The 25,866-nt window shown below is 35.8% G+C and overlaps 3 protein-coding genes, 1 long non-coding RNA gene and 1 pseudogene across 5 annotated transcripts; 2 read left to right on the forward strand and 3 right to left on the reverse strand.

The window, feature by feature from the left end:
- The first annotated feature begins 4,024 nt into the window (after nt 1-4,024).
- LOC108808284 (uncharacterized) lies at nt 4,025-4,550 on the forward strand. Its single transcript, XM_018580456.1, has 2 exons — nt 4,025-4,447; nt 4,530-4,550. Exons 1-2 carry the CDS (start codon nt 4,025-4,027, stop codon nt 4,548-4,550), a joined length of 444 nt encoding a protein of 147 aa, XP_018435958.1.
- Nucleotides 4,551-6,855: 2,305 nt separating this feature from the next.
- On the reverse strand, nt 6,856-7,891 carry LOC108808975 (dehydration-responsive element-binding protein 2B-like; annotated as a pseudogene).
- A 3,713-nt stretch (nt 7,892-11,604) lies between these two features.
- LOC108811223 (uncharacterized) lies at nt 11,605-13,261 on the reverse strand. Its single transcript, XR_001943261.2, has 3 exons — nt 12,132-13,261; nt 11,956-12,039; nt 11,605-11,881 (listed from the first exon to the last, which is right to left on the reverse strand). It is a non-coding gene; the product is annotated as an uncharacterized LOC108811223 (long non-coding RNA).
- Nucleotides 13,262-15,586: 2,325 nt separating this feature from the next.
- On the forward strand, nt 15,587-25,710 carry LOC108813129 (ferredoxin--NADP reductase, leaf isozyme 2, chloroplastic). Of its 2 annotated transcripts, none has more exons than XM_056987777.1 (9): nt 15,587-15,852; nt 16,050-16,296; nt 16,383-16,516; nt 16,594-16,672; nt 16,748-16,839; nt 19,467-19,544; nt 19,621-19,683; nt 19,786-20,020; nt 25,601-25,710. In XM_056987777.1, exons 1-9 carry the CDS (start codon nt 15,748-15,750, stop codon nt 25,666-25,668), a joined length of 1,101 nt encoding a protein of 366 aa, XP_056843757.1. In that variant the 5' UTR covers nt 15,587-15,747; the 3' UTR covers nt 25,669-25,710. The 2 variants fall into 2 exon arrangements, with proteins under 2 accessions (XP_056843757.1, XP_018441093.1); XM_018585591.2 differs by lacking the exons at nt 19,467-19,544; nt 19,621-19,683; nt 19,786-20,020; nt 25,601-25,710 and adding exons at nt 16,953-17,030; nt 17,107-17,169; nt 17,272-17,506; nt 17,583-17,780 and having other exon boundaries at nt 15,597-15,852.
- Nucleotides 20,093-25,366, reverse strand: LOC130496747 (uncharacterized). Its single transcript, XM_056989129.1, has 6 exons — nt 24,886-25,366; nt 23,923-24,762; nt 21,281-23,764; nt 20,796-20,933; nt 20,209-20,690; nt 20,093-20,134 (listed from the first exon to the last, which is right to left on the reverse strand). The coding sequence occupies exons 1-6, from the start codon at nt 25,364-25,366 to the stop codon at nt 20,093-20,095; spliced, it is 4,467 nt and encodes a 1,488-aa protein (XP_056845109.1).
- Nucleotides 25,711-25,866: the final 156 nt, after the last annotated feature.

Here is a 25,866-nt window from a genome sequence, read left to right on the forward strand (position 1 = left end):
ATAAAAATTAAAAAATTCAATATCCAGCTTAAAAAATCGAAATTTAATTTTTTTTATAAAATAATTTGTTTTTCTTAAATTTCGATTTTAAGCTAGATATTGAATTTTAAAGATTTTTATTTTTTTAAGAATTTTTTTTCATTTTAATTTCAAAATTAATTTTATTAAAATATTTCTTTTTTCAATTTTTTGAAATTTTAAAGATATTTTTAAGTTTTTAGAAAAAAAATTTATATTCAATGAGTACCAAATAACATTAAATATGTTAGTAAGTACATTGAAAGTGCCACTAGCCTAGTGGTAAAACACTTTGTCGTATGTCTTACCCAACCTGTGTTCGAATCTAGGGGGCTACTTGTTTTTATTTTTCAAATCATATAAAACGACGTCGTTTCATCTCATTTGAAACGACGTCGTTTTACTTTAACGCCAACAATAAACGATGTATGTTAAGTTAACTGACGGCATGCTAAATTGGCAAGTCAACGAAAACATTGTTAATTAATTAGAAAATCAGTGAAAGTTTAGTGTTTTTTTGGCCAGCCCAAAAATTCATGTTTGTTTTGGCAATTCGTACAAAGTTGAGGTTTTGTTTGGCCTCCCATTAAAGAACTATGACATTGATATGTTGTGAGGGGTTCAAATGGTCGTTTTCTTTTATTAAAAGAATTGATCTTATATTCAGTGCTTATTTGCGGTTCGTAATATTTTGGGTTCGGAAGAATTGAGTTGTCGGTAAGTTTTTGTGTATATTGTAAGAGGAATTACTTTTTATGATCAAATATTAGTGACCATAAGTATTAACCACCCATGACATAGTACATTTTTTTATGTTCAAATCAATGTGATATTTAATGAGAAAAATGAAGTAAAGCAAAGCTAATCAAAATAAAACACATTAAAACTGGAAAGTGTGAAAATTGAGTAGTGGTTGATTGGTAAGAGCTCTAGATGATGTGGACAGTATCATGCTTTAACTTTATAAAATGAATTTATAGCAGAAAAATTAGAAAAAGAAATATCTTAACTCTTTTTTTTGTCAACAATCTTAACTCTAGAATTTTTTTTTTTCATAGTTTTTATTTAGTGCTTTCAATATCTTTATAAATACAACACAACAAATTAAAGCCCCAACCAAAATACCCAGAGCACAATTTCTAAAGCATAATTAATTGTTTATTCTTTTTTTTTGTGCAAACGGATAAGTACGTAGTGATTTAGTTATTTATAATTAATTTATTTTGTCAGTTGTGATTTTGTGAAGATTTCTCTATACTGCATAGTCTAAAACCCCTCAATAACCTAATTCAGTACCTACATCCAAGGCCTATATATATGATAATAAGCTACGATAAAATGGGAATTCGGCAAAAAAAACACTGAACATGGCAAGAATGACCAAAAGAAACATGGACTTGAAGCTGGCAAAAAAAAACTTGAATTTTTGTTGATTTTTATCAGTTTATTAAGAAACTTTGATTGACCGACCAGATTAAAACACAATTAACTAACAGTTAAGACGGTGGTTAATCAACATTAAATATGATCATTAAGTAAAACGACGTCGTTTTGGGATGGAATGAAACGATGTCGTTTTACCTATTTTTATTATCCAAAATATATTGTTCGTGTGGGTCGAACCTGAGAACTAAGGGCCAAATGACGAGGTTTCTTGCCACTAGACTACTGTCACTTTTAAGAATTTTCATAACATGTTTTCTTTTATTGAGTATCAAACAAATCTCGAAAAATCTAAATTCTTTTTTAAAAAATTCCAAAAAATCTTAAAAATTCAAGAAAATTCTAAAAATTATAATTAAAATTATAAATATTTTTAAAAAATCAAAACATTAATTTGTTTTATAAAAATTAATGTATCTAAGATCATTTGAGTTTTTTTATCTTAAATAAATTAATCATACTTTTTTTATAAATTAATATATTTGAGATAAATAGAAAAATGATATTTATTACACTACAAATGTTTTTCATTTAATTATTATCATATTTTAGAAAAACATTTTGTGATAATATCATTTGTTTATTGTATCTTAATTATCATTTGTCTATTTTATCTTAAATACATTATTCATACTAAAATCTATAGTGTGATAAATATCATTTTTATTTTATATTACATACGTTAATTTATTTAAAAATATGTTTTAAGTTTTTAATCATTAAATTTAATTCGTTGCATTTTTTGAATTATTTTAGATTTTTTTGAAATGTTTAATGTATTGATTTTTTTTAAAAAAACTTATTTGTAATTTCAATTTTAATTTTATTTTTCAGATTTTTTTTGAATTTTTAAGATTTTTTGGAATTTTTTAAAAAGAATTTAGATTTTTGAGATTTGTTTGATACTCAATAAAAGAAAACATGTTATGGATATTCTTAAAAGTGACAGTAGTCTAGTGGCAAGAAACCTCGTCATTTGGCCATGAGTTCTCAGGTTCGATCAATGCGAACAACATATTTTTGATAATAAAAATAGGTAAAACGACGTCATTTCATTCCATCTCAAAACGACGCCGTTTTACTTAACGATCTTTGCAAACGTCGTTTAATCATTCTGTAATGGTGTGTTTAATTTGGCGAGTCAGCGATAACTTACTGATTAAAATTTAAAGTCAAATATAGTTCGGTGTTTTTTGGCCAGCCAATATGTTCGTATTTATTATGGCAATTCGTGCAAAGTTCATGATTTTTTGGCCGAATTCTCACGATAAAACCCATAAAGAAGGGAAATAGAAAGAGAGAAGAGAATATTGACAAGAAACCTAGAATAGGGTAATGGATCTTTAGCTCTGATACCATGATAAGTTTGGAGGAAACCTAAGTAGTATAATAGTTTCTCGCATCTTATTAACTTAGCCAATAGGCTTATTTATACAAATTAAATAACTTGTCTAGCAAGTTCTTTACATAATAGAATAGGAAATCTAACTTATACATTAATGATATATTTTCTAATAGTTACATCCAAATATATTTGAGGTGATCTCGTAATCCCCGAGATCTCCTAATACCCTCCCGCAAGCTCATACATGGTGACACGTATGAGATTGGACAATCATCGAATCATCTTCATGGTGTTTATACCCCACCATAAGGCCATCAGAGCGTTTATACCTCGCTAAGGTCATCAATAGCGTTTATACCTCGCTAAGGTCATCAATTCGGTGAAAATAATGTAGTAGTTGTGTATCTTCATCGTTTCATGCCACCAAGTGAACTGAACGAACCCATCTGATCCATGCTCAAAGTCCACAGCAACATCATCAATTCATCGCTCCATCGGATCAGTATATACCCGTTGAAGCCATTATCAATCATCTTCGTGACTACCACCAAATTCGTAGTAGATTAATAGTCACATAAAGATTTTTTAAAACTACACATATGAATATAAACGGACCATCAAAGATCCATGCTCATAGTTCACATAGTGTCATCAATCATACGTAGGCCTCTTTTTAGTATGAAACCACGTTTTCTCTTCTTTCTTTTTTTTCATTTTTTTTAATAACAAAACCAAAAGAGAATAAATCAAAGAAGAAGAAAACCAAAAACCATAATTAAACTTCAAACGAAAAGCAAAGTAGCAAACGTGAAAACTATTTTTTTTTTTAATTTAGAAAAGAATGGCCAGACCATAACCCATAGGATATTGGATCTTTAGCTCTGATACCATGACAAGAAACCTAGAATAGGGTAATGGATCTTTAGCTCTGATACCATGATAAGTTTGGAGGAAACCTAAGTAGTATAATAGTTTCTCTCATCTTATTAACTTAGCCAATATGCTTATTTATACAAATTACATAACTTGTCTAGCAAGTTCTTTACATAATAGAATAGGAAATCTAACTTATACATTAATGATATATTTCCTAATAGTTACATCCAAATATATTTGAGGTGATCTCGTAATCCCCGAGATCTCCTAATAAATATTACAATGGAGAATACTGAACTGAGTAGAAGAGAAGTGATTGTATACTGAGGAATATGGTATGTAATGGCTCTACTCTCGCTCTTTGGCCTCTCCATATCACTCAATCTTCTCTGGCCACCTGGGGGAAAGTCACCAGCAGTGTCTCGGTTCCTCAAGGACGGCGCTGTGAGTGCCACAACATTCTATGCAGTGACAGTACTCAGGTATCTATTATTCACTGATCCTCCTTTCACTAATGGTTACAAGGATTTTACTACAGACAAAGAGAGGATTCCTCAGGTTGTCTTTGCGAGGCTTGCCTTGTCGGCGTTACTGACATCTCCACTATACTATTCGAATTATGACGTATCGTTTGTGTTGTACATGTCGTTGTTCACCATATCGTTGTTCATCGGTGGGATGAAACATGCTTATATCACGCTTCTCTGCGGTTTGCTGTGTTGGCTTTTTGGCATTTGTTTTTCTATGTACGGCGAACACAATATGGTAGTGACTATGATTCTTCTCCTAGTTTATTCTATGTTTCTCACTTTTATTGTCTTTGTAATAAAGACGGGATGAATTTCAGGGTTCCCCTCTTCCTGCTTAATTCTCTTATTTTGACCGCCCAAAAAAGATACAATATTGTATTTTTTACTCTAATAATGGAACCAATCAAGTTAGTATTCATTTGTGTTCTTTGTTAATGTATGCATCTGCTGTTACAAGTTTTGCTGATGTCTAAAATTGGGAATCATCTTGCATAAGTAGAAACTTATAAAGCCAAAGACTTATGTCCACAAATAGCATCCCCTCTTATACCTAACCTCATCCATCTGAAAAACATTAGATTATTGGTGCCCACTGCCCAGTAGCTTCTATTAGGGCCAAAAGGTACCAGCCAACTCAAATATTGGCGTCTAACGAATAAGGCAAACATGAAGATATGTAAAAAAAAAAAAAAAAAAAAAACATGAAGATATGTTTGATCCAATTGTGTTCCCAAAAAAGAATCTTTTAACAAGATCAACAACTTGTTCACAGTGCCATCGATGGTAAGACATTTGTTTTCCTTTGTTCATGCCAAACTTCTAAAGCCTTGCATATTAAACTCCAGCCAAGAAAAAAAAGATACACACTGCATAAGCACAACCAACTATGAGAGAATTTTCATGATTCTCTGTATCTTCTTCTTCTTCCTTGATGAGTTCTAGCCGGAAGGACTCACCAGCCTTCACTCCATTAGCTTTGCAGAACTTTATACACCCTTTTCCCAATCTCATTCTTCCATATTTGTCATCAGGTTCAAGACTCGTGCCCTTCGTACACCGTATCCGTCAACAAGTATATTTTCCTTACGTTCTTGATATCATTCGCCATCACAAATGAAACCGGTAGACACTGCCATATAAACTCCAAAACATTAAAACAACTCTTGACAAAATGTTGAAATGAAAACTTACTTATTTACTTACCAGTTTACAGCTCTTGAGATGGTGTTTGAGAGTTAGTGTCACGAATCTGTCTTGGCTTATTGAAGAAGATGAAAAACAAGCTCGGTTGTACACTGACGCACGCAACTGGAGCAGAGGTTTTTTCCCTGTTTGCACTAGTTTGAAAGTCAATTCATCGTTGACTCTTTTTCGGTTTGCTAGACAGAAACTTCTCCAGCCGCGTATGATGTAAACATGACCATTTGTTTCGTAGTATTTCAGAAACAATGGCCACGGTTTCTCATCTTCATTTAAGAGAATGATCTAGCATTCACGATTCACGAAACCATTAGCCCTTCAAAAGTGTACTGGAGAAACTGAAAAGTTTTAAAAAGATTAATAGTTTATGATTTGGTGTTAAATCAAATGCAGAATCATTCTTTCACCACTCACCAGTGCATCGTTTCTTAGATTTGACTCGGTGACAAGGTAGCCAAGGAAGGTCTCCTATTAATAGCCAAGTCTCCATAACATCAACTGTGAGTTTCTTTTTGGTGTGGTCTGATAATGCTAGTAAGAGTTTTGGTTCTGTAACGTTTCTTACGTTTATTTCTTATCGAACCCAGAATTTCCAGCTGCAGAATCTCAGTCTTAGCTTTGGAATCATCTTGTTGAGTGTTAACACTAAAGCTTGAAACAAAAGGTAGAGCAAGTTTCTTTGAAGTTCATCAGAAGCTTGAGGAAGAAGTTAGTGTATATACTTGTAATGGCTTACTACTAAGCCGATATAGGCCAGGCCCATCAAGTGTATAAACATAAACCCAGTTCTATGAAACTATGAGTTTTCGTATTATCAAATATAATATTGAATTACTGAATCGATTAATGTAACGCCCCACTAATAGGTCCAATCACTATTCTGTGGGCTGCCACGTCGTGTGGGACCCACAGAATAGTGATGAACTCGATTCATCGCGAAGACTTCCCGCATCCTGGGTTCACTGCAAAGATATTATTATATTATTTGTTTTTCTTGGTTTTTGTGTGAACTTTTTGTAAAACCCCTCAATGGGGATGGTCTTATAGTATGACGCTCAAGACTATGCTTAATGGCCGAAGAATATGTATCTCAAGGGTATTCTTCACTGTATCATGTCCCTTGCTCATTACAAGTCAGTAACTTAATAAACTTTTACAAGTCATCTAGAAACTAGCTTAAAGAGATGAGTTGTATAGTTTATAGGGATCAAGTACTGAATCACTACACAACTCTCAGGCTATAAGAAAGACGCACGCACTGGTGCTTGCCTTATCTTCAAGATACTCGGAACAAACTTATCTTAAACGGTTCGTTAATTTTTGTAGTAGAACTATAATTGCAAAATTATTTGACACTTAATTTTTGTATTAGAACTATAATTGCAAAATTATTTGACACTCTGACATCTTATAGTAAAAGTTATAGATGAGATTCAACACTCATTGATCAAAGGAAAGAGTAAAAGACTAGGAAGTTATTATACTTTTTTTTTTTTCATTTTGAAACCAGGTCAATAACACCAATTTCTTGTTGCTAATGCATGATCAAATACAGAAGATTCCATTGCAGTCTTGCAGACCCAATTCATCGCCTCTGAACTCTCAAAGATCCAGGAAAGTCAAGTCAAAGAAGTCGTGACCATTGTGTGGCTCGAGCTCAAGAGGATGTAAATCAACACCCGTGCCTGGTTTTGGTTTTGGCAAGGATCATTGTGTGGCTCCAGCTGAATAAGATGTGAATCATTACCACCAGGCTGTACCTGGTCTTGGTCTTGGTTTTGGCACGGATCAAAACCGCTTAACGGGTCTGTATCCAGATCACCAAGGAGTTCATCAACATCAAACAAATCATCCTAATCCCAAAAACCCTGCTCGAGGCTGTATTACTTCTTCTTCCTCCCCCTTTGGTTTCTCCAACTCCTTCGTTAACCTGCTGCTCTGATAATCCTGCTCAAACTCATCCAGCAAATAAGAACTCAGCCTGCTATTCACAACATCTCGACGTTCATCCACACTACGACCACCACACCTTTCCTTAACATGTACAATCTGACTAACTGGTCCAGACTCACAAACACCATCCTCCTGCTTCACACAAACATCACCACCAACCAACACCTCAGACTGACTCGACGTGCTAGCAAACTCAGAGCCAGGAAAATTAAGCCTAGCCAAGGAACCGTACATAACCCTAGCGGCTTCATCATAAGCCAAAGCCTGCTTCCTCTGTTAGGTTCCCGAATCTCAGCAACCCATTTACCCCAAAACCTTTGTCTAACTCCTCTGAAACTACAGTTAGTGTTCTCTGATCCTCCTTTCCCTTTCATACAACCTTTCTTCGAGCCGTCTCGGTTTGCTGTTGTTATCTCCTTCGTTGCGAATTTTCCATTGCTTTAGCCTCTCAGCTACTGTTTTACCTTGCCCTGGTTTTTCTCTTCTTTGATGATGTATCGGTTCCGGTTTGTTCATAAACAGACATCTACAAGAGATCAAAAAAGATTAGGGATTGGATAAAAAAAAAAACTCTCTGGACTTTTAAAAAGATGAGAACTTGATGGAAGAAAACAGGAAAGGAATCAAATCGAGACGAGTTTATATAGGCGAATAAAAGTACTTGGCCACCAAGTTTGGTTTCCTTGCTCCCAAAGTTTTACTTTTTACAGGAAAAGGAAATACCAAAATTATTTAAAAAAAAATCCCGAATTTCTCTGAGAAATATTCCACAACAACAAAACATCTAAAACCCCAAATCATCAACCGAAACCCTAGAAAATTGACATTGATGTGAAATCGATGAATCAGCTAAAAGCTCAGGAAAAGAAGAAAGAAATCGAGAATCAACGTACCGATTTGGATTGGTAACTCCAAAATTCAATTCGAATGGAATCTCTGTTTCGATTGTTTTTTCCTTACGAGATCGATTTGTATATCTTCTTCGTCTTCTTTCTTGCGTTTTTCGTTTAAAAAAAAAAAATCAAATCTCTGTGGAACTAAAACGGAGTCGGAGGTGTATTTTATGGGACTGGTGACATGTCACTCACTAACGCGAATTCTGGGTCGTAGATGTACCATATTAATGACACGTGGCTTAATACCCGCCATGAAAAACACACTCGATCCAAAAATTTTTTTTGTCAAGGTTGGAATCCTTACTATTTTTGATAAACAAACAAACACATAGTTCAAGGGGGTATTTTATTCAATTAGGGATTTGACAAAGAAAAAGTTCAAGTTATTAAAGATTAAACATATATCTTTGACTAGAAAATTTTCCATTTAAAGTTAGGATTGATTACACATTTTAGTTGGATTTAAAGTTTCTTTAAATAGAAAAATGACCATTTTACTATTATTGAATTAAATCTATGTACTAACTTTGTAATTCATATTTTCATTAACTTATTCAAAAATCAAATTTCTTTGAAAACGGGTGGAATCGATGGGGTATTATTTATAAAAGGAAAACTTGGACAGCAAGGTAAACAACCTTGATGGCCATGTAGTTTATGTGCCTTTACAAATTCTAAAGTTCGACAACACGTTTACATCTTATTGAAATTGGAAACCAAACAAACATCACCTCATCACACGTTCACCAAAGCGCCAACCCTTGTCCCAGCTCAAACCACGTCGTCAATCTCCCCCGTCGCATCTTGTGAAGGCGTTGCTGGCTGATGGCCGTATGGTATGGTATGGTTGAAAGTTTAAAACAGACGATCAAAACAGCTGACACATATCCACAGCTAGGAGACTCTGCTTCTTTAGCAAAGCATCATCTGCAGTCCTTAACCCCTCTTTTTCAATCTTTGAAGACACCAGTACTCCAACAGCTATCAAGCTATCAGACAAACCAAGTATGTCCTCTACAGTAAAGAACTTAGCAACGGTGATGACTTGTAACGCTGACAGATAGTAGAAGCTAAGGGAGTATCCATCAATATGTATGTTTATGGCTTGTGTGTTTTCTTATGATATATCTGGACTTGGTTTCTTAGTTATTGTTCAATAATACTTACCACCATTCCAGAAAATTGTAACTCGTTATGTTTTCTTTTCTTTTTGTTCTTAAGAAAGAATGATTCTTGCTCATTTGTGTGATGCGCTGAAAGGAGAAGACTGAAAACAGTCATGTGCATGGTAAAAAATCCATAATTTGCATTCGTCATTCTCTCCATCTTACTGGTTTAGAAACAATATATTTTTATTTTCAAAATACAGTTTCTACTCTATATTTCTTTTGCAAATGCTATATTGCAAAATTGAATGATGAGTATTTTTTTTTGCATATTTACATTTTTTCTGAAAAATGTGCAAGACACTTATGCCTAGAGATGAAGAAACTATGAGTGATGAAGCCATATGAGAAATATTTCATGTAAGTTGATTCTTCACTATTTGCATGTGAACTTATCTTTTTTTTTGTAACACAAATGTGAATTTATCCAAACATATTTTTTTATATAGAAGAGACTTTTACTATATTTTATGTAATATTTCTATTTCTCAATAGAAGTTTAATGTAAATTTTTAATTTTTTATATTTACTTATTATTTATTTTTCTTATTGTATATTTACTTATTCTAATTTTCTTGCTTTTATATCAAATGATAATATTGTGATATATGTTTAATGTAGTATTTATATTTCTTATATTGTATGCTTGTTTTTCTTATAATTTTTATTTACTTATAAAAATATTTGGAAATAATAAAAGTTTACAACTATACATTTTCAGATAGATGTTAATGTAGTTTTTCCATTTTTATATTGTTTATTTAATTATTATTTATTTTTCTTATATAGTGTATTTACTTATTCTAATTTTTTGGCATTTTATATCAAATGTTAATATTCTATTTACGATAGATGTTTAATGTAATATTTCTATTTCTTAATTGTATATTAATTTACTTATTTTTATTTTTCTTATATTGTATATTTACTTATTCTAATTTTCTTTCTTTATATTGTATGCTTATTTTTATTACATTGTATATTTACTTATAAAAATATTTGGAAATAATAAAAATGTAAAACTGTAAATTTTTTAAGATATGTGTGTAATGTAGTTTTTACATTTTTTATATTGTATATTTACTTATATTTACTTTTTTAAATTGTATATTTACTTATTCTAGTTGGTTTGCTTTTATATCAAATTTTAATATTATGATAGATGGTTAATGTAATATGTCTATTTCTTATATTTCATATTAATTATTATTTATTTTACTACATATTTTCAGATATATGTTTGATGTAGTTTTTTTATTTCTTATATTGAAAATTTACTTATTTTTTTTATTTTTTATCTTGTGTATGTACTTATTCTAATTTTATTTTTTATATCAAATTTTAATATTACGATAGATGTTTATATAATATTTATATTTATTATATTTTACCTTTTAATTATTATTCATTTAGTTTTGGAAAATATTACATTTAGTTTTTTTGGAAATAATAAAAATGAAAACTAAATGTAAAAAATGTAATATTACCATTTCTTATATTGTATATATTTTTATTCTAAGTTTTGAATTTATTTATTCAACTTTTAAATTTTAATGTAATATTTATTATATTATATTCTTAAAAAAATAGTGACATATGGCATCTTTCTGGAGAATTTTTTAACGCTGATGTGGACGTTTTATGGAGCCTCAAAAGCAAACTTTTAATAGTATAGACTAGGATCGGTCCGCCCTACGGGCGGGAAGTTGTAATAAAAATTATTTAATATTAATTTATGAAGTATTTAAAAAATATTATAAACTAACAAATAATGAAAAAATTATGATATCATAATGATAAATATTTTTGTTTTGAATTATAATGACAGTAAATTTCACTGTTCTTTTGTAAATAGCATTATATTTTTAATATTTATTTTAGTTTCAAATGTAAAGTTTTAGAGACACTGCTTGTTACCAGCAACTTAGGGTAGTAAATCTATTCGAGTCCATGCTTTTATTTATACCCATGTCATTGTTTTTTTTACCCAATTTGTGTGAGCTTGGCAGGAGAAGAAGATATCTCGAGAGGGATTCTCGAAAAAGCTGAGGATGATTGTCGGAGATGATCATCTTCTGAAAATCACCATTACAGCTCTTCAACGCTTGCCACACGCTGCTATGAACAGAGGAATGGTCTAATCCTTTAGAGGTTGGATAGTCACAAAAAGGCAAAGATTTGGTGAATTGTTCATCCTTTTATTGATGATTATTATTATTGGCTGTTCGTTGCTGACATACTGAATCAAAGAGTATGTTCTAATTACATCAACACCTTGCTTAACTTCCTCCAATATCTTTGTACAGCTTATTTCAGCCCAAACTAAAACTAACAAAAAGAATAGCAAAAGAAACTCAAAAGCATCTTCTAGTTTGATCAACACTCCCAACTTCAAAACATTTTCCACAAGTCAGCGAAATAAAGCCGTGCAACTTTCATCCATAAGCATAATTTCTGCATAATAAGTGAAGCAAATATTAGCAAACAGTTGCAAAAACATAAAATCATTGGCTTGTGAAAGATGATACCTTTCCGTTCTCGGCTGCGTCTGGGACATCGTACATATCTTTCGTGACTTCACCAAAATAATGAGCTGGATACAATGACTACGACTACATCCAAGAAGAACAACAAAAACAGAATTCAAAAAACTTATCATCGCAAGAAAGAAGCAGAATAAAAAAAAAAAGACTTTTGGACTTACATCAATCTGTCTCTGAACGTTTCTGGGCCGCTTCTTGGGCCATTGCAGTGGCTGGTGACCCGTCATTGCCATGAAATCATCTTCCACCTCTTTCTTCGACAGCGTCGAGCTAAAGGAACAATTGCTCCAATGCTCTTATATCTTATTGTGTAATCTTTAATGGGCTCGGTTTTTTTTTTAATTTATATGGCAAATGAAAGATCACAAAATTAATCTGGAAACGTGAATATTCTTTATTTGATTTATAGAATTTGATAAAAATATTTCAAAAATCAAAAAACGGGTTTTCCAAAATTTCACGAAAATCATCAAAATTTGATTAAAAACGATTTTAAAAACTTGTTTTTCCAAATTTGAAATGTATAGAATTAAAATCTTTACCCAAAGGTTCACTAATCCATAGGAGAGGTTAGGGTTTAGTTTTGATGAGAGAGGAGGATTTGATTTGGGATTTTGGGTTTTGATTAAAAAATGAATTATGAAATAAGGGCATAAGAGTTCTACCGAACCCATAGGAAATTGGCTCTAGAGAAATAGGGGTAGGGAAGCTCATGGTCCGTTAAACTTGGGCTCACTCCATTCTCCTCACCAAACCCTTTTTCCTTGTACCGATTCCCATCGGAATCTGTGATCGGAACCTTACAAGCTGCTCTTCTCTTTCTCAAATTCCACGGCGGAGAAACCTCCCCTCTTTCTTGTTCGTCTTCTCTTCTTCGTAATCCTCTTTGATCCCTTCCTCGCCGCTATTCTCCAATCCTCGACTCCGACTGTCGCCGAATTTGGGAGGCGAGGATCGACTTCGGAGTCTTTCATCAGTGGCGACGATGGAGGCACCGTCAGATTCGATTTTCGTGCACCTTAGATTACGCCGCGGGGGAGCGAATCAATGTGATTAACGACATCGGGTCGTCATCGCATGAAGAGGAGAGACGACCTTCTTTGTTTCTCGTCTGCGGATGTATTAGGGTTAGAGCCATATCCATTTCATCGGGCCGGAAACACTTACCAAATCCAAAGCCCAATCTTAAACAAACGACGAAGCCTACGATAGTAATGAATAAATGAAACGACTCGTTTTACTTATCGGAACACGTGTCAACGCGAGGGAGACTGACTTATCTAGTTGGCTACGTGGCAGCACCAGGAGTGAATAAACTCTGTTTTATATAAATAGATAGATGGAAAAAACAAAGTAGCTTATGATCTCATTTGGTTGGAATAATAAGATCCCTGTTTTAGATATTTATTGAATCTCTCCCTCGTTGATGCTGCAGTCCCTTGTTTTAGTTATGGTCCATCATAGCAACAGATAAGCAAATTTTGTATTTTTCAACTATTATTTAGAAATGGCATGGCACACTCTTACACAAATCATCCGCGTGTCATACTTGCGTTTTGTACGTGCCCGGAACTACATTCCGTTAATCCGGTTCGGCCTTTGTGGTTTGTATACTTTTACAACATAGGATTTAAACCAATTGATAAGTCAACCAAATTTGTAAGAAAATTTCTCCCCTATACACATAATGTTCAAGAAATCGATAGTTGGTAATAATTATTGATATACGGCTGTCTAAAACATTTTTTTGAATATTTAGACCTTTTAATGTTTTTTTTAACTTGTCTCTAAATCGTTTAGATCCAATTTGTCAACTAGGCGTCCTCCACCCAGACTGATTTGTAGAAAATATTTCATAATGATGACATGCTTGTCTTGTAAACTATGTTGATGTGTTATATGTACACATGCTTGTCTTGTAAACTATGTTGATGTGTTATATGTACACATCTAAACTATTAAGGCTGAAGTACACTTAACTATGTCCCCTTAAAGTTGCTCAAATATTACAAAGGACTGCCACTGCATTTAAAACAAATAATTAATCTAAATTACTATTATTATCTAACCGGATTTGGCCAGATTTGGCTGGATGATTTACTTACCAAACTTTTTTTTTTCTGACATCACTTACCAAAAAAACTTAAAATGTACGTTTAATATCCTGTGCATTGTAGTTTTATATCTTATATATTATACACATGACATTAAAAAACACCTGTCAAATGTTAGTGAGTCACCGCATTTGTATTTTTAATTTTAATAATAGCATTTACATTACAGAATATTTTATATATACAATGTAATACTTGCACAAATAGATTAACATTTGGGTTGATATATAGATTCAAAATTGTCATCAATAACGATCCACTTAATCATTTATAAAACACAGTAATTACCAATGGTTTAAAATTTTATAATGATTTTATAAATTAAAAACAATCAATAACCATTATTAAAAAATGTTTTCAATATATATAAGAAAAATACAATAAAAAGATTAATTTCATATACTAACTTAAATTATAGTTTTTATATTTGACATTAAACTTGAAGAATATAATATATATGATTATTTATAAGATGATACATATAAAATACTATTAATTATATGATTATTTATATGATGGACCAATACAATTAATTATATGATGACATATATAGAATACATAATAGTACTAGGGCTGGACGTTCAGGTATCCATTCCGTTCGTTTCAAATCTGTTTGAGTTTCGGATTTCCGGGGTCAAAGATTTCAACCCCGTTCATATATTTCTAAATTTCAGTTCGAATTATCACTAGGACTGGGCGTTCAGATATCCATTCGGGTTCGTTTCAGATCTGTTTCGGTTTTGGATTTCTGGGATCAAAAATTTCAGTCCCATTCATATATTTTTAAATTTCAGTTTGAATTACATTCGGATCTTTGCAGATTCAGTTCGAGTTCAGATAACCCATTTAAATTATTTTTTTAAATTCACTATATATTTTGAATTTCTTAAAATTTATAAATAAAATAATATATTGTATATAAATTTGAATAATATATGTCAGAATACCTAAACTTAACATATAAATTGATTTAGTTTAAATTTTGGATCAAAAATCAAAAATAATTTTAAATATTTTTGTTGTTTTGAGTGTACTTCCACTATATTAGATATTTATATTTGACTATTTTTATATATTTTCAAGTATTTAAACCAACCTAAAAGTATCATATATATTCTGGATATTTTTTATATACATTAAAACTAAAAATAATTAATATATATAAGTATATAAATCTTTTTCGGATACAGTAACAAATATCCAAGATACTTTGGTTCGAATTGGTTATGGTTTCGGTTGTCTAAATATTTAAATTTTGATAGTTTAGATATTTAATCAATTTTGGTTAGGGTTTGGTATTACTTTTTTGGATCTTGATCGGTTCGATTCTTCAGATTTGAATTTTTTATCCAGCTTTGATATTGACATGAAAAATAAATATCAATATATTTCTGAAATATACACCCGCACGGGTGTGCGGGTCAAAATCTAGTAAGATATTTAAAAGGGGAAAAAACAAAAGAGATATATAATAGGTTCTAGTTCAAAAGAACCGTAACCACAACTTTGATCAAAGGAAAGATACTCTCTTCATCAAACCTCATCCACCCAAAACACACACAACAAATGTCTTGTAATCCATCTCTTATCTCTCCTCCTTCTGATTCCTTTTTTATACTCCCTTGATTATCTTCTCCTACAGTTTCATTTCATTACCTCTCCAATGGCGTCTACTTTGAATGCTGCTGTGTCTCTCACATCTTCCAAGTCTTCTTCATTTCCAGCTACAAGCTGTGCCATTGCTCCTGAAAGGATCAGGTTTGGTAAGGTAATGTCCTACCTTTACTCCACATGATTATGATTCAACAAAACCATGCAAAAGTTTGGTGTAGGCTGAGACTCTAGAGATACTTTGGATAAAAGTTTGACTTGGAATCTACCTTCTAGAATATGCTCAGTGTATTTGATGGGATCTTGATTATGGTCTCTGTGGTTTTTGTTTCTGTTGTTGTTGTGTTTGTAAAGGGTGCTTTTAACTACAAAAGCAACAGTGTGGTGACAAGCAGAAGAGTGGTTTCAGTAAGAGCTGAAGTCACAACAGATGCTCCTCCAGTGAAGAAAGTAGAGAAAGAGTCTAAGAAGAACGAGGAAGGTGTGATTACTAACAAGTACAGACCAAAAGAGCCTTACACCGGAAAAGTCCTCCTCAACACCAAAATCACAGCAGATGATGCTCCTGGAGAGACCTGGCACATGGTTTTCAGCCATGCAGGTTTTAGATTTGCTTCTCTTACTTTTTTATAGTCTTATGTATGATTCTTATCTTAATTGTTATATATGTTTGTGTGTCTTTGATAGGAGAAATACCGTACAGAGAGGGACAATCTGTTGGTGTGATTGCTGATGGAGTTGACAAGAACGGAAAGCCTAACAAAGTCAGGCTTTACTCCATTGCAAGCAGCGCTCTTGGAGATCTTGGCAACTCTGAAACTGTACTAGAATGTTAACTTATTCTAAAATGAATGTGATTTGTTCTGTGTGGTTAGCTGAATGAACATGTTTGTTCCAGGTTTCTTTGTGCGTGAAGAGGCTTGTTTATACTAATGACGCAGGAGAGGTTGTTAAAGGAGTCTGCTCAAACTTCTTGTGTAAGTGCCAGTGGAATGTACTCAGTTGTGTTATTTCCTTTTTAAGTTGTTTCACTTATTCTACTTTGGTTTCAGGTGACTTGAAACCAGGAAGTGATGTCAAGCTCACTGGTCCTGTAGGGAAAGAAATGCTTATGCCTAAGGATCCAAACGCCACTGTTATTATGGTCTCTTACTTGAACCTCAAGAGTTGCTTATGATTAAACCTCTATCAGCTCTGATTCTTGAAACATAATTAATCACTAACAGAAACTTTGTATCTTCTTGATGACGACAACAGCTTGCCACGGGGACAGGAATAGCTCCTTTCAGGTCTTTCTTGTGGAAGATGTTCTTCGAGAAACATGATGACTACAAGGTAAGTGAATACTCTGGTCTCTGATTTTGACCAAATATGTCAGAAACCTAAAATCTATGCAATTGTTGTGATGCAGTTTAATGGCTTAGCTTGGTTGTTCTTGGGTGTACCAACCACTAGTTCATTGCTCTACACAGAGGTACATTACACACTGGTTCCTTCTGGTTTCTCAAATCCTTTTGGACTGAAAATAAAAACCAAACCTCATTATTGTTGTTGTTGTGGGATTGAATATCTGCAGGAGTTTGATAAGATGAAAGCAAAGGCACCAGAGAACTTCAGGGTTGATTACGCGATAAGCAGAGAACAAGCAAATGATAAAGGAGAGAAAATGTATATCCAGACAAGAATGGCACAATACGCACCTGAGCTATGGGAGTTGCTGAAGAAAGACAACACGTTTGTCTACATGTGTGGGCTTAAGGGGATGGAGAAAGGAATTGACGACATCATGGTCTCCTTAGCTGCTAATGACGGTAATAAATAATACTCTAAATATTGAAACCTCTGTTGCATAATCAAATGTAGCTAACAAATTTGTGATTGGTTTAGGTATTGACTGGTTTGATTATAAGAAGCAGTTGAAGAAGGCAGAGCAATGGAACGTTGAAGTTTACTGATTTGAACATTCTATATGGCAAAAGTATTAGTGTAATTTTTTCAGATCCAATGTCTCTGTAATCTGAACATAAGTTTATGTTTTAGATATATATACATTATACTGAAAAGGGGGTTCTTTTATCTTTACCATTTCATTCATTGCCATTACTTTGCTCTAATATAAAATGGTACATTGATATAGAGTAGTTGTCTTCAACTGACAGCAATCTGTATATTATGGTTTCTTAGGAAGACAACTTGAATACTACTACTCTGAGTAGGCTCATTTCAACCACTTGTTCATTGCTATAACATCAATAAAAATGAAACCAAATTCAATTGCCAAAGAAAAAACAGTCTAATGATGTTCTCAGGTAAAATGAGGAAACAGAAGACAAGCAAGCATCAAAGCCAGAAAGAAGATATGAAAAAACTAGAATCTTGTAAAGAGTTTTTTTTTGCATTCTAACGGGTTTTCTTCTTAATCTTAGTCTCCACACCGTTGGGACTTGCACAAATCTTGTTCCAGCAACGGTAAGAATTGAGGAAAGGAATCAAAACCTACCATCCATTAGCGCCAATGTAGTAGGAGTAATACTAGAAGGAGTTTGTAGCAAAGTTATCTCCTTCCAAGAAAGCAGTAATGAAATAGACAAGACATCCGTAGAGCTGTCCTAGCGAAATCGCAAGATGAAGCACGTAGCTGTACGACTTCCCCTTGGCAATAGCATATCTGTTGATTTATGCAACAAAATATTCAATTAGTATGAAGAAAATGTTTGAAAAGCTTGGAGAGAGAGAGAGAGAGAGAGAGAGAGAGAGAGAGAGAGAGAGAGAGAGAGAGAGAGAGAGAGAGAGAGAGAGAGAGAGATGAGGAATCCAAGTCGTGCGGAGTTGAATCCAAGTCTTCTTGGTCTTGCTTCGCCGTCGGTTGATTCTTGATTGCAGATTCCGGTGCAGGCGCTGGTGTTTGCGGTGGTTTCACGATCGCTGTTGATTCCGTTACGCCGGAGAGTTCTTCGCTCGCCATGGAGAGAGAGAGAGCGAAGGTTTAGTGTTGCGAATTGCGATGCATGGAAGTTTTAGCTGTTACACTAACCGACAAACATAAAAAAAAAATTCACTTATCTATCTTCAAAATATCGGGTTCTTTTATTTTATTACTAATTTGCCTATAAATTTAAGGATTTTAAATGTTAAATGTAAATTTTAAAAACGAAAAAATAGAATTAATTAATTTTATTTTTGTGTTATAGAATAGAAAAAGGTTATCATGTTAATGATGCTAATGAGTCTTGGAACAGCTGAGTATAGAGTCCATTTTAAACAATTAGTCTTAACCTATTTGTTAAAATAATCAAGTTGTCACTATGAATCCCTTAGATTGCAAGAAATCCGACTTTCTATTTTAAAGTCCAATTTTCTGCATAGTGGAGAAATACTGATGTACCACATATAGATGTTTATAGTTTCACTCTATATTTTCCTTTTAAGCTGCAGAAGAAAAAATGAACTTACATCCTTTAAAAAGAAGTAGCTACTATAATTTAAATAAGAAGAAAAATACATCATTAGTCTTGTAAGAAGAAAAATACATTAATTTAACTAATGATATGTTAGTTGTATTTATTATTAGTCTTATCACTTGCCCAGATCAAAATTTTAAAGAAAATGTAATGTGTGGATCGCAATGCATTGCATTTAGTCGTTACTGTTATTATGGTCTCTTACTTGAACCTCAAGACATGCTTATGATTAAACCTCTATCAGTTCTGATTCTTGAAACATCGTTAAATCCCTAATAAAATCTTTGTATCTTCTTGATAACGACAACAGCTTGCCACAGGGACAGGAATAGCTCCTTTCAGGTATTTCTTGTGGAAGATGTTCTTGGAGAAACATGATGACTACAAGGTAAGTGAATACTCTGGTCTCTGATTTTGACCAAATATGTCAGAAACCTAAAATCTATGCAATTGTTGTGATGCAGTTTAATGGCTTAGCTTGGCTGTTCTTGGGTGTACCAACCACTAGTTCATTGCTCTACACAGAGGTACATTACACACTGGTTCTTTCTGGTTTCTCAAATCCTTTTGGACTGAAAATAAAAACCAAACCTCATTATTGTTGTTGTTGTGGGATTGAATATCTGCAGGAGTTTGATAAGATGAAAGCAAAGGCCCCTGAGAACTTCAGGGTTAATTACGCGATAAGCAGAGAACAAGCCAACAATAAAGGAGAGAAAATGTATATCCAGACAAGAATGGTGCAATACGCACCTGAGCTATGGGAGTTACTGAAGAAAGACAACACGTTTGTCTACATGTGTGGGCTTAAGGGGATGGAGAAAGGAATTGACGACATCATGGTCTCCTTAGCTGCTAATGACGGTAATAAAAAGAAGAGCTAATAACACTTTTTTTTTTTTTTACTCTAAATTTCCATTTATTAAATAAAACCAACTACAAAACGAGTTCAGGCCCAAACAGGTCCAACTCAAAAACCTGACAGAACCAGGCAAGACAAAGAGAAAAAGAACAAACTCTAAACTGCAAAAAAAAAACCAAACTGCAAGAACCGAGGGCTGTCCCGGAGTAATAACATGTCTTCTAGCCAGAGGATCCAACCTGAGTTTAATAAGCTGCTGAATTTCTGCTATAATAGCTCCTGGAGGCTTTTCAACTGCTGTATGAATTCTCTTATTTCTTTCCTTCCAGAGTAAGTACAAGACCGCTTGATAAACGAGTCGAATAATCAGAGTAACATTACCATCACGAGATGGCGCTTTCAGCCAGATCAAAACCTCCTCAAAAGCTACCGGCGGCGACAAATGCAATCGTGAAACAAAGAACGACCAGACTTGGTTGCTGAAAGCACAATCAAAAAATAGGTGTTGACGGGATTCCTCATTACCTGCACACAGAACACAGCAAGCCGGAGCCGACAACCCCCATCTAATGAGCCTGTCTCTCGTTACCATTCTATTCCGAGCCGCGATCCATGTTATGAATGCGTGCTTCGGTATCCTTCCTGCAAACCACACTGCCTTGTGCCAGGGAACTTGTAAAGGAGAGTGATACAGCGCTTTCCAAGTTTCAGTAGCTGAGAAGGTGCCATTCCCTCTACCCCTCACCGGAAACCAAACATACCTATCATCCACTTCAGAGGCTAGTATCTCTTGTGCATTAGGCAAACACCCCCTTAGCAAAGTGATTACCGGGCTTCTGCTCCTACTCCGATCCAGCCACCAGCCATCGCTTGTTAAAGCATCTGCCACAACTGCATCAATGCTCAAACCTGTCACTAGAGGACCTCTTGCACCTACCAACTCAATAAGGGGACCAGCATTAGTCCAATTGTCCTGCCAAAAGCTAGCAGTGATCCCAGACCCCACTTCACAAAGCAGCATCGGCCTCGCCTCCGACCTCAACTTGCAAATAGCTCTCCATATCCAACTACCTTTACGAGTAGGATCCAACACCCAGAAATTCTCTAAGCCTATCAGATTCCGACGAACCCACGAACCCACAAAGACCCACCCCCCCCCCCCCCCCCCGCTACAAAAATTAGCCAAATCAACTTCAGCCCCAATACTTTATTCCAATCTGCCAAGCGCCTCAGACCTAAACCTCCAGCCTCTTTTGGAGTGCAGACTGAATCCCAGGCAATCTTCCCCCCTCTAGCAGTATTCGGTGCTCCATTCCATAAGAAAGCCCCACACATCCTTTCCAGAATCGAAATACACTCAGCCGGAATGATAAACATTGAAGCCCAGAAAGAAATCGTTGAGTATATCACTGCTTGAATTAACTGAAACCTCCCCGCAAAAGACAAATGCTTCACTGTCCACGAGCTAAATCTTGCAGAAATCTTATCCAACAAAGGCTGAAAATCTGATCGAGTCATCTTCTTTGGAGAAAGCGGAACTCCCAAATACCGAAGAGGAAGAGCCCCTTGAGCTATTCCCAACGCACTGGCCAGATTTCTACACCTGCTCGAGCTTCCTCCATCAAGTAATAGTTCCGACTTTTGCCTATTAATCTTGAGACCAGAGATGATTCTGAAATCCTCTAGAATACCTAAAATTCCACGAAGAGAATCCTCTGAACCGTCAAAGAATATCAACACGTCATCCGCAAAACTCAAGTGAGTTATCAAAGGCGCTTCACACTCCGGGTGAATGCGAAAAACACCCTCTATAGCGCCTTTATCCAGCATTTTAGAGAGAACATCCATCGCAATAACGAACAGGAGAGAGGAGATAGGGTCTCCTTGACGAAGCCCTTTTTTACCTCTGAAAAAACCTTGAAGCTCACCATTTAGAGCAATGCTATAGGATGGCGAAGTTATGCATTCTTTAATCCAGTCAACGAATCTGTCCGGAAGATCAAGCGCACTTAAGACTTTCAACATGAAATCCCAATTAAGGTTGTCGTAAGCCTTTGAGATGTCTATCTTTAAGCAACCCCTTGTCGTCGGACCTTGAGCATTAAAGTCCTTGACCAGCTCCGTCGCGAGAAGGACGTTCTCACATAATAGCCTGTCTTGAACAAAACCCACTTGGTTTCGCTGTACGATCTCCGACACACAAAGCTTTAACTTCTTCTTGAGGAGTCTGGCCATTGTTTTATAGATAGTAGAACACAGAGAAATAGGGCGGAATTGAGAGAGATGATCAGCTCCTACCACTTTCGGGATTAGCGAAATCGATGTAGCATTGAACTGTCTCAACAGGCGACCACCAACAAAGAATTCTCTGATTGCCTCAACTGTATCCTTGCCTGCAATCTCCCACGACTCCCAAAAGAACTCCGCAGCATAGCCATCTGGCCCAGGCGCTTTGTTCTTCGGCATTGCAAACAAGGTAGCTATAATCTCCTCCTCCGAGGGAACCAACACTAGCTGCTCCGATATCTCCTGCGGACATCTGTACACAAGCAAATCTCTGAGCTCCTGAACTGATACCTCTTGGACTTGACCATCCTCTGAACCCAACAGATTCTGAAAGAACGCCACAACCATTTCTTTAATCTGATCTCTATTAAATATCCGATTACCATATGCATCTGACAAGTAGCTAATACAGTTTCTCATCTGATGCGCTATCACTGCTTTGAAGAAGAACCTAGTACTCGCATCTCCACAATCCAACCATCTGATTCTCGCTTTCCTGTTATAAAAGACCTCCTGAGCATCCTCAAAAAACTGCCACTTCTTCCTAGCCACAAATTCCTGCCGAAATAAAGAATATGTAGGGGAGGTGAGCAAAAGAAGTTGAATCTCCTTTAAAGCATCCAACGTTTCTTTAGCTCTATGTTTGATGTTTCCAAACCCTTCTCTGTTGAGCCTCCTACAGGTAGCTTTCGCTTTCTTCAGCCTCTGCCCCAAAGAGAAGAGCTTCGAGCCAACCGGAATGCTCTCTTCCCACGCCCTTTTCAGCTCTTCCAAGAATCTCGGATGAGAGGATATAAAAGAGAAATACTTGAAGCTGCATTTCCTGATCTGAGAATTAGAGGAAAAAGCGACAACTGCTGGAGAGTGATCAGAGTCTCCGGGAGCTTCGAACAAACTCACCGCTTCTGGAAACCTGTCTCTCCACTTCTCGCTACACATAACCCTATCCAACTTCCTAAGAATTGGATCATCTGGTCGATTATTACTCCACGAGAAAAAGGTACCTCTAATGTCCATATCCGATAAACTGCTTTCTTGCAGACAATTCTGAAATTCTTCCATCCCCCTAACAGGCAAATCATAAGGGGCTAGCGAGAAATGTTCCGAAGCTGTAAGAATCTGATTAAAGTCCCCTAAAACCACTAACGGAGACGCTATCACCAGAGGGTTAGAAGCAATAGTAACAAGATCCCTCCACAAACGACGCCTCTCTCCTTCTGTGTTACGAGCATACACAAAGACCGCCGTGCACTCAATCCATGTAGCCGGATCCAACACCCCACAGAGAATCAACTGATCAGTCTTCAGATAAACCACCACTGACAGAGCCGGATTCCAAAGGAGCCAAATACGACCACCTGCAGCTTCCGAGTAATTACTATCAAACCTCCAGCCCGGAGCTACCGCTCCCACAACACTACTGAAGTTCTCCTCCTGAACATGAGTCTCTAACAATGCTCCTACTGACGACCCCAAACTATGCAACCAACTACGAACCACTCTTTGACGAGCAGAATTATTAATACCCCTAATATTCCTACTAAAAATCTTCATATGTACAGGCTTAAAGATGGAACTCGGACCGATCAGGCTTCTAAATTCCCCCCCAAGGAATTACCTTGAAGAAGAAACTTTGAAGATTTTGGAGGAGACCCCACCGCTCCCATGGATTTCCACAGTTCCAGTTGCCTCACTGCACGCCTATAGTTCTTTGAATGTTTAGTAAACCAGACTGGTTCTTCCACTTCTTTATTACTCAACGATTCTTCCAAAAACCTCTTTTTCAACTGCTCCGAGACTACCACTTCTTCTTCACCGATTTCACCTTCTTCCAACTGAATCCTCTCCTTACCACTCACCGCCACTGTATCTGACTTCATCGATTCGATAGCAACCGGAGACACCTGCTTATCAGACTCCAACATCAAAACCTCAACGCTCTTTGACTCCAGAACGGGTGGGACAACCTGAGAAAGAACTTCCGGTGGAGAACTCAAGGCTCTAGCTCGGGCCTTAGCTCTGGACCTGGACCTCTTTCGGGACCTTGAGCGCTGTCTGCTCTTAGCCTCCTGAGACATCTCCCCCTTCTGTAACGAAACATTTTCCTTGGTGACTTCAGCTAGAGACACATCCTCTTTAGCCTTAACAACACTGATGACTTTCTCTTTTTTCTGAGTCTGTATCGGATACTGAGTCTTCTTCATCTGCGCTTTATGACATCGATTCATCAAATGCCCATACTTCCCACAATTGATGCACTTAGGAGGCAAGCTGGGATACTCGACATTAATCCTCACCGAATTTCCTTGTGTATCACGAACTTCAACAACCTCTGGAGGAGTTTTTGAAAGCTCAATCTCTACCTTGACTTTAGTATCTCCGAAGTGATATGGGTCTAAGCGAGACTTCTCAGTATGCAACGGATCGCCAATGCCACTAGCCACCACACTGATACCGTCTTAAGAGTATAACTGAGGAGGAACATTCTTCAGGACAACCCATGTCGGAGCAAAGAGCAGTTCCTGAGCCGCCAGGTTTCCATCCGCCGTCCAAGGATAAACTGAGAAAGCGCATCTATCACCTTGCCAATAGCCAACTTGAAGAACCCATTCTCTGGTTTGAATTGAAGGTATGAAAATCAAGACACAAGTTTCTGAGACCGTACGGACTGTGATGTTCCCGAACTTACCCCACACTGGGTTCAAGTCCGTGATAATCTTCGCCGCCGAGGGACGTCTACCGTGGAAATGAGCAACTACGTGGTCTTTCCAGAGCTCCGAGGTCTGGAGAAGCACTGACTCCGGCGCCTGAACAACCGGTGTGCCGTCATCCAAGAAGGACGGATCTGAGATTTTTCTGAGGTTTCGCAGAGACGATTTGAACCTCGCTGCGTAGGAAGGGACCTTCGCTGCTGGAATCGTCGCCGGAAGAGAGGGAGACTGAAGCTTCTTCTCTAAATCGCGATTTTGTCGCAGGTTCTCGCGATTAGAGATCTTTGCTGGAGATGCTCCGCCTGGATCAATCGGAAACGAGGAAGAGGGGAACGAGCTTGGAAGCGCCATAAGGAAGACGCGGTATGCTTCTCGGTAGCCGGCGTTAGGCCAACCAACGGCGGAAACCTCCGGAAACCTAAATCGCCCTTTAGCCGCCCTTATAATACTTTTATCATTTACTTTTTGTTTGTTATCCTTTTCTATCTATTAACACTTCGAAGAGCTAATAACACTCTAATTATTGAAACCCCTATCGCATAATAACAACTTTGTGATGGTTTCTTTTTTTTGTTGTGTGTGTAGGTATTGACTGGTTTGATTATAAGAAGCAGTTGAAGAAGGCAGAGCAATGGAACGTTGAAGTTTACTGATTTGAACATTCCATATGGCAAAAGTATTAGTGTAATTTTTCAGATCCAATGTCTATGTAATCTGAACATAAGTTTATGTTTTAGATATATATACATTACTAGATGATAATCCGCGCCTTGCGCGGAGTAATTTTTTTTTTTAAATATGTTGTATCAATAAATTTTTTACATTTGATTAGAAATGGCATGCGGATACCA

The sequence above is a fragment of the Raphanus sativus genome, chromosome 6 (genome assembly GCF_000801105.2).
Source record: "Raphanus sativus cultivar WK10039 chromosome 6, ASM80110v3, whole genome shotgun sequence".
Taxonomy (NCBI): domain Eukaryota; kingdom Viridiplantae; phylum Streptophyta; class Magnoliopsida; order Brassicales; family Brassicaceae; genus Raphanus; species Raphanus sativus.

What these genes read in the sequence shown, in the direction of transcription:
- LOC108808284 (XM_018580456.1), top strand. Translation starts at nt 4,025, where the DNA reads ATGGCTCTACTCTCGCTCTTTGGCCTCTCCATATCACTCAATCTTCTC. An exon ending in TGTACGGCGAACACAATATG is followed by an intron (nt 4,448 to 4,529) that starts GTAGTGACTATG and finishes GATGAATTTCAG; the next exon opens with GGTTCCCCTCTTCCTGCTTA.
- LOC108813129 (XM_056987777.1), top strand. Translation starts at nt 15,748, where the DNA reads ATGGCGTCTACTTTGAATGCTGCTGTGTCTCTCACATCTTCCAAGTCT. An exon ending in AAAGGATCAGGTTTGGTAAG is followed by an intron (nt 15,853 to 16,049) that starts GTAATGTCCTAC and finishes GTGTTTGTAAAG; the next exon opens with GGTGCTTTTAACTACAAAAG. An exon ending in CTCCTTAGCTGCTAATGACG is followed by an intron (nt 20,021 to 25,600) that starts GTAATAAAAAGA and finishes TTGTGTGTGTAG; the next exon opens with GTATTGACTGGTTTGATTAT.
- LOC130496747 (XM_056989129.1), bottom strand. Translation starts at nt 25,366, where the DNA reads ATGGCGCTTCCAAGCTCGTTCCCCTCTTCCTCGTTTCCGATTGATCCA. An exon ending in GATTGCCTGGGATTCAGTCT is followed by an intron (nt 20,934 to 21,280) that starts GCACTCCAAAAG and finishes GAGGTCCTCTAG; the next exon opens with TGACAGGTTTGAGCATTGAT. An exon ending in TGCACAAGAGATACTAGCCT is followed by an intron (nt 20,691 to 20,795) that starts CTGAAGTGGATG and finishes CTCCTTTACAAG; the next exon opens with TTCCCTGGCACAAGGCAGTG.